Here is an 8546-nt window from a genome sequence, read left to right as displayed (position 1 = left end):
AGGACAATGTTTTTTCTCACCAGAGCCCCTTACTTATACCCTTTTTGGGCTCCAATCTACCTCATGACTGCCACCCTCAGCCTTGAAAGGCAGTGCTTTGCATCAAGCGGGCTGCCCGTGCTGACAGACATCACTCCCGTGGCACTCTGCGGGCTGGTGCTCAGCAGAGCTGCATGACAGGAGCTGGGAGCAGTGGTGTTGCAAGGGCACGGCGGGAAGGGCAGACAGGGGTCACTTCCCTACGCTCCCCTACCCTTCATAATGCTGCTGATAAGTCCTGACAGGGGCCAGTGAAGAGCAGACCGACTGCTGTGCAGCCACCTGAGCCAGCATGGCATGCTGAGGGGATTCTGGGCACCCGTGTCAGCCACGGGCTGCACTTCACTCTGTGGTGCTAAAAGCAGGCTGACCCACTCGGTGGATACTTGGGGCCATGCACAGTAGTTTTAACTGCATTATTTTATAGCATAAGCTATGCATCTGTGCTGAAAGAAGGGCATTACTCAGTTCAGTATTAGCAGTTTTCCTTTCTGCAAAAGTGTTGCCCTTTGTTTCAAAGAAGAAATGAGAATATGTTAAAAACATCAAGAATGCATCTGCCTTGATCCCCTACAAGCAGAGTCTTCTGTTCCATATACGTAAATGGTAAAATTACCCCCATTTCCTTAAGAGTCCTAAAGTGCTACAGGTATTTACACACTAACAAAAACTCTTCTATGTTAACAAGAGATTTCAATAATGTAGGGAACTGCACAGAGGTGGCTGGCAGAGAACAAAGAACACAGATGCAGAATAACAACTAACACATGGGAATTTTACCACATACAGAAAAAATTACAGATGTTTTTAGCAAATGCTGGAGTGAAAGATTTTCCAGTAAGAATGCCATTTAACAGTAAATTATTTCCTCCTGAAAATGGATTCCCATTGCAACAGCTTCAAGTTAACTGTTTTAACAATGCGTGTTTAACAATGCAAATACTCGTATTTGCTAACACCTAAATTAGATGCTATCCCTGTCAATGCAATTCAGTCTTTCCACAGAATCACTGAATCAGTTAGGCTGGAAAAGACCTCCGAGATCAAGTCCAACCTATGACCAAACACCACTAGGTCAGCTAGACAGACCATGGTACCAAGTGCCACGTCCAGCCTTTTCTTAAACACCTCCTGGGATGGTGACTCCACCTCCTCCCTGGGAAGTCTACTCCAATGCCTAATCGCTCTTTCTGTCAAGAAATTCCTCTTCATATCTAACCTGAACCGCCCCTGGCACAGCTTGAGGCTATGTCCTCTTGTCCTGTCACCAGCTCCCTGGGAGACCAGCCTGACCCTATCTGGCTACACCCTCCTTTCAGGGAGCTGTAGGGAGAGATAAGGCCACCCCTGAGCCCTCCCCTCTCCAGGCTAAACATCCTCAGCTGCTCCTCATAGGACTTACCCTCTAGACCCTTCACCAGCTCTGCTGCCCTGCACTGGACACCCTGCAGCACCTCGGGGTCCTTCCCCCTCTGCAGGGCCGAGAGCTGGACACAGCACTCGAGGTGCCTCACCAGTGCCAAGCACCAGGGGACAATCCCTGTCCTAGTCCTGCCGGCCATGCTACTTCTCATATAAGCCAGGATGCCACTGGCCTTCTTGGCCTATGCTGGCTCATATCCAGCAGCTGTTGACCAGCACCACCAGGTCCTTTTCTGCCAGGCAGCTTCCCAGCCACTCTGCCCCAAGCCCGTGCCACTGCAGAGGTTTGCTGGGACCCAAGGGCAGAACTCAGCACTTCTCTTTGCTGAACCTTGTACTCTTGGTCTCTGCCAATCGATCCAGCCTGTCCAGATCCCTCTGGGCATATTTTCAATGCTTTCACTTGAATATCCAGTGAAAGTCATAAACTGTAAACTTAAGGTTTTATATATAAAGGTGAATTTGTTCTAGAACTCCTAGACCAGATAAGGAATGATTCAGATGCAATTTTAAACGCTGATTAATTTGTTTACTTTTCTGTACAGAGAATCAGCAGGTAGAGACAAATTTCTCCAAAATGAAGATAAGACAGTCATTCTAGACAGGACACTAACCCAAGGCCAAGGTCTACGAACAGGTGTCCTTACGATGTGCTTCCAGTAACGTTTCCTCCATCATTTAAGCAATGGTTTCCAAAAGGTATTTTCCTTGCTCTGGACCTCAAATAACGCGTGCAGTCTTTGTAATGTTTAATAATTGGCATTTCCGAGCCCATCCCTACGCTGGGGCAGTACGAGCGCCGGGGCACGGTTCGTGCTGCCGCCTGGGGCCGCTGCTCACCTGCGCTGCCTCCTGGCCGGCCGCTCCCGCCAGCTCCGGCCCCGCTCCCGACCCGCAAAGGGCAGTGCCGGCGCTGCCAGCCGCTCTCGACTAATGAACCGTAAAAACCGTGTCGCGGGAATTAAAAAAAAAATTAAGGGCGATATTTTTGACTAACCGCCAGCGGGGCTTCCGGAGGTCCCGTTATTGATGAACCGTAACGAGGAACTCGGCGCTGCCCCGCTCCCCTCTCACCGCCGGGCGCGCCGGGGCGGCCGCCTCAGGTGCCGAGGGCCGGGCGCGCAGAGAGCGCGCTCCGGGTGCTGCGATACACCGCTACAGAACACATTACCTTATTCCATTCGCGTCTTAACTGGGTAAAGATCGACCGCTGGGAACATTTATCAGTGTTCCTTTGCTTCGCATCACAGCTCCCACAGCACTTGAAAACCTACCCGGGATCTCGTTACACTACGAAAGACATCGCAGGTGCTGCCCTCACCTCCACGCCTCATGAGTTTGTTGCTGCCCAAGCGAAGCGTGGATGGCGGGGCCAGGATGAGGGGTGTGCAGACCTGCTGCTCAAAAGCCTGCAGGTGCTGCCACAGCAGGGCTTGCAGGAGCTCAAGGCCACTAATTAAGACTTCCCAGGACCACTGGTCTGATCACAAAGCAAATTGCTGCTGTTCTGCAGAGGAAAGGGGTAAATGCTTCTGCCTACGGCACTACCTGGAGCTGGGCTACAGGTGCAGCCCATAATTCACCCGCAGAGCACACACGCTGGTTCTGAGGAGCTGCAGCAAAGTGTAGCATGACATTTATTGAAGGTATTGATTCACACGTTATTAGGAACACATGACCACTTTAGGAAAGGTATCAGAAATACAAATATATTAAGTAATGTCAGACGTAAACCACCATCTGGTCCACTTTTGTACATGTTAAATGTATTCTTTTTCTAGATCTGTCCATAGGTATGGTTAGTAGCCCTCTTTCTCTTGGCAGAGTATTCTGTACAGACTGACCTGGCCCAGCACTGGCATTCAAGGATAGAAATCGGTGAAGTTTAGAAAAAAAAAAAGAAAGAAAAAGACATGAACCTCCTATCGTAAAGCTCTGTTTGAGTCTGGCAAGCTTAGCTGGAAGCTGATCTTATCCTTATGGCCAAAAGTAGAATACAATGGAAGCATCCTTCAAGAAGAGAAAATTTACAGCTTTTATTAGGTGTTACAGATAACCAGAGTATGCTTTAATAGTCAGTGTATGGACCAAAAGAGATACACAATTAATGTGAACATACTATATTACTGAACTAGTATTACCACAAAAATTAAAAATACTTCACCAGACCAAAAGACTGCTTTGATCTGGCAGTTCTCAAGAGAGTTTTTCCAGTTGTTTACAAACATTCTTGTTATATATTCTGCAGTTCTAGAGCTGAGGCACTACAGCACAGGCATCAAAAATCTCAACCAAATTCCTAGTTTTTATATATCCTATGACTAAAACTTTTAAAAAAATCATTTCCATATGACTTCAATCTCAAATCTCTTAAGCCTCTTAAATTTGTCTTAAATTGCTGGATATCAAAAAACACTAACATACTTGCTCCTGAGGATAATTAGCCCCCAAATTATTTTTAAAGTATACCTGAAATACATTGATAATTTACAAACACGTTTCAGGGTTAAATGATTGATAAGTACACAAGTCTTTGGTAAATAATAACTACTCTGTTCTTTACTCAGTTAAAAAACATAATTAATTTTTAAATCTAGATTAACTGATTTGTTTAATAATTATTTCTATAACGAATAAGGCTCACATGGCACAATGCTGAGTGGGATGAATGGCTGCATGTAGCAAAACCTGAATGATGTTTTCAGGCTACAAATCCTGTTAATACTAGGTTCCTGCTCTGGCTCATTTTGGTTTTGTGCTGTTCAGCCAGCCCCAGGAATCTAGATCTGAATGAGAGCTTTCTAATGAATTACATTTCCAACATTTAAAGGTGTCAGCAATCTAGAAAATACTGTCTGTTGCAAAGATACATTCTACAGTAGGTACTGGATTGCATGCTAAAAATTACAACAAACCAATTAGTTTAAGTTTGAAATAATACATTACAACTGCAGTATTTCCTAAAAATGTCTGCTTTACCACTTATGCAGTGTAACAGAAAAACTATGCATGCGAGTGCGAGCTGAGGATGAGTGCTTGCTCCCAAAGGAAACCTAAAGGCACAGGATATAGGTAATGTGAATGAAAACCTGGAAACAAACATTGGCTTCCATTTTATTATGAGAATCCAATTAGGAAGTGAATGCCTAAACTGATATTTTACTGTTTGCGTACTAGATGCCTTCACTTTGGCTAAAAAATACATCATGTCCTTTAAGAAAAATAGCAGCATTAAATAGATCTTGTCATTTCAGAGGAGAAATTAAAGTATGTTTGCTTTAGGTTTGGCTTACAGAGTTTTGGGGTTTATTTTAAACAGGTTCAAGAACTGATCAGACTATTTTTGATAACTGTTACAGTTTTACTGTTCTACTAGATTTTTTTAATTATCTGCTTTGTTAAAGGATAAATTACATTTGAGACAATAAATAATATAGTTTACAATAAATAATTTTAAAGTCAAAGTATTGTACTTACAAAATAATGTAATACTGTAATAGAATCTCCAAGAACAATTCCATTTTATATATTCTGCAGCAAAAATAACATTTCTAGTAGGAAGGAATTACTTATAAACCTAGTAAGATCTACACATTCACGTGTGTGTGTAAACAACTTAACAAGGTTCATTATGTTCCCAGAAAAGCTATGCTTTTACAGTAGGTTTTCAGCTAAATTTTATTATAATATGATGGTAGGAAATATTTAACAGTGCTTATGTTTAGCTCCACCACAAATTAAAAAAAAAAAAGAAATTGAGTGCTATTATTTACAAACAGCAATTTTCCTTTTACTTCACAAGTGACTGTATCTGTGTGTGAACAAAATGTTAGGGCGAGGCATTCCGGATGAACTGCAGCTAAGTTTGGATGAGGATGATTTCAGGATGAACAGTGAAGGTCTTGGCAATAAATACCTAGAAAGGATATGAAAAATACAGCAATGTTTACAGACAAAGCAACATTCAAGAGCAAAAGAATTCATTGTTAATGTGCCAGACTTTATAATAGTTGTATGCAGGAAACTCAGTACAGTCAATGCTATTTATGAAACACAGAGGGCAAAAGGCACAAGCTAACTCAGAAAAGGAATCTAAAACTTTATTTTATGAGGATCAAACATCTTTCTAATCCTTTATGTTTCAAGCCATAAAATAAATAAACAATGGACTCCTGTGTAAACAATAGAATCCTGTTTAATTTAAACTCGGCAAAAACTGCAAATGAAATTAACCAGCTTATAAAAAGTTGGATTGTAAAAAAAAAAAAATCTGATTAGAGACCAAAAACAATTTTCAGCTTTGGTTTCCAGCTCTAATGCTCTAAGAATAGATGTTATCATCACTACTGTAGTACAGGAAGAAATGATCCTACAACCTAGTAATTCACATCAGTGACTATTTACCTTTTAAATTCAGGCAACTTTTATTTCATCTAATAATACAAACAATAGTTTGTTTATCATATGCTTAATATTAATTCCTAAATATTTTCATGCTATAATTACCTAATAGTTAATTGTTGAAGTCAATTAAGTGTGCAAAAATAACATCCATACTAAATCAGAATTTCAGAATGAATTATGTCAATGTTAGGATGGATTAACACAACACATTGTATAAATTATTGCTTAAAATTCTTGTGCAGTTCCAGCGAATCATATTGATACATGACAAACAAGTTAAAAGACTGGTCAGACTGATCTCATGGATAGAAACAGTGGCACAGGTCAAGGGGAAACAATCTATACCAGAAAGTGTACACATGTGCTTTGTTTAAGCTTGGGAAAAACTTTATCACCAATGTATTTTTTAAACAATTTGTGAAAAAATAAAGTCTGACTTGGAATGGGTTGGTGGTGAGCTTGACAGTTGACTATGTCACCAGACCAAGTCCTACTTTTGCTTGATGATGCAGTAAAGAACTCTAATACTTCCCAGAGAATATGCCATGTAATAGATAAGGGCATTTAGAAAACTGTAGGGACCTAGTGGTAGACTTTTTTTTTATTTTGTAACACAAGTTAATTTATTACTTTTTACACAGTTTGGTTTTAGCTGATTTCTTAAAGAGACTTTGGTATAGTTTTTGAGCAGTCCTAATGTTTTATTTACTTAGTGGATTTGCAGTTAAGAGATAGAATTGAAAAAGAAATTTGAGAAGTTATTAAAAACTCTGTGGCAGTTTTCATTATCTTTTTATCTCTCCCTGTACAAATAAATTTTCCCAGCTAAAGGGGTATCTATTTGTAAACTGTGAAAGCTGTAGTTTCACAAACATTTGTTTCCTAAACAAAAACAAAATAAAAAATTGGTTTGTGCTCAGAAAAAACAAAGTTCTTCAAATTAGATTTTATAAAGTCTTGAAAAAATTGACTTCTCATGCATTTATTAAATTACATTCTGATATTTTCTTGCTCCACACAATTTTATGGAGAGTCAGGAAAACTATTACTACTAGTGCAGATTCATTAAAAACAGAAACCTAAGTGGAAAGTGAAATAGTGTTGTGGTTCTCCCATTTCTAGAAAAGTGGTTCATTACCCTTACAACTGTGGGCCGTAACAGACAAGAGCCTTTATTTCCATACGTGTCTTTCATTTCACAGATTCAGAATATCATGGTTAACTGGCATATTGCTGTATCCATGTATAGATGAAACATTTCTGGAGACTAATATAAAAACTGTAACTTTGATCAGTCTGAGTTGTCCTGACACTCCATTCCTGATATTTAGGGTGCAGAGGGCTTAGATTCCTCTAGCCTATGAAATTTATTAATAACTTCCAGTCAGCATCCAAAGAAATACAGCAACTGGAGATGAGAAAGTTCTCATGGACCATCCCTTTCATTGCATTCCAAATGCAAGCCTGTTAGCTAAGTACATTAGAGTAACCTGATCAGTTTGAATAGTTTGTGGTTGGTCAGGATGTGAAATTTTCTGCAGTATTAACAGTAAAGGCAATAAAAAATTCAAGGTTTTCTAGTCTTAGCTAATCCAAATGACTTTACCATACTCCTGCTATAGCTCAGTAGATGTTAATATTGAATACGATTGGTTTGTGGCTAGCATATTTCTACTTTCGCTGGGATCAAACAAATTCAGTTTCTGCTTGGCTTTAAATTATGTTAGAGTGTCTTAAGATCCACATGTCAATAACACATGGGTCCAGTGTATCAAATAACTAATCTGAGATCTATCAAGTCAGCAATTAAGTCATAAAATAAGTTTAACAGATAATATATCAAAAATTTGTTTTTTACATAATACTTAACTAACAAAGCCCTTCTATTATATAATATATGTAAGATATTTTATATAAACAAAGCATTTGTAACTTTATATACACAGTAATTAAAATGGAATAGAATTTGGATCCTAAGTAATTTAAAACTGACATTTAATTCTCCATCTATGACTGTTGAATTGCATATTGTTGACTGCCACAGATGGAGCATTCTCAGTAATCCCTACACTGATAATATTATCACCCCTATTGTATCCAGTTGGGGAACTAAACCAGCCAATGGAGAATCAGGTAAGTGCCAAATAATTCTTTTACTATATGATGCTGTTTTGCAAGGTTTGAAAATATATTTATGGTCTGTAAGATGGAATAACAGAACTTTCATTCTATAGGTTTTGGAAATCAACTTTGCAAAACTGTGCAATACAGTAAATCAGATGGCACTTACCTGACCCTTGGCTGGAGCTGTGCCCCTATAGCATCCCACTGCGCATGTGAAGCCAGAAGTATCTGACATGTTAGGATACCTCTAGGAATGCAAATCTGGAAACAGTGACTTTGAGGGATCTGGGAAGGGGAAGAAAGGAAATTTTCAGTTCACTTTCTGGAAAGCCTTTGCTGCAGCTATTTAGGCAGTAGGCAACCAAGAGTTTAATAAGGGTACTTTCACACAAGATGTGTATGTCAAGTTTTCTTTTGCTAGCACTTCATGACTGGGGTAGTGAATTAGAATGATTGAAAGTCACGATCAAGGGAAATGTTGGGGAGTTTGCTGGGTTTTTTTCTTAAATACAGCGTGAACCAGACTTAAAAAAAAGTTTAGTGGTAACAATATGGAC

General features: G+C 39.7%; 1 protein-coding gene across 6 annotated transcripts in view; it reads right to left on the bottom strand.

The window, feature by feature from the left end:
• Positions 1–3080: 3080 nt before the first annotated feature.
• TTLL7 (tubulin tyrosine ligase like 7) overlaps positions 3081–8546 on the bottom strand; it is a 65527-nt gene continuing 60061 nt past the window's right edge. For 4 of the 6 annotated variants that reach the window (XM_069023020.1, XM_069023023.1, XM_069023021.1 and 1 more), the window contains one exon: positions 3081–5377. In XM_069023020.1, coding sequence (XP_068879121.1) covers positions 5257–5377 — 121 coding nt within the window. In that variant the 3' untranslated portion in view covers positions 3081–5256. Of the gene's footprint in view, positions 5378–8155; positions 8275–8546 lie in introns of all 6 variants that reach the window. The other 2 variants (XM_069023022.1, XR_011152441.1) reach the window with 2 other exon arrangements.

Source organism: Aphelocoma coerulescens, chromosome 8 (assembly GCF_041296385.1).
Source record: "Aphelocoma coerulescens isolate FSJ_1873_10779 chromosome 8, UR_Acoe_1.0, whole genome shotgun sequence".
NCBI classification, from domain to species: domain Eukaryota; kingdom Metazoa; phylum Chordata; class Aves; order Passeriformes; family Corvidae; genus Aphelocoma; species Aphelocoma coerulescens.
The sequence above is the reverse complement of the archived record's forward strand: the minus strand, read 5'-3'. Positions and strand labels throughout refer to the sequence as shown.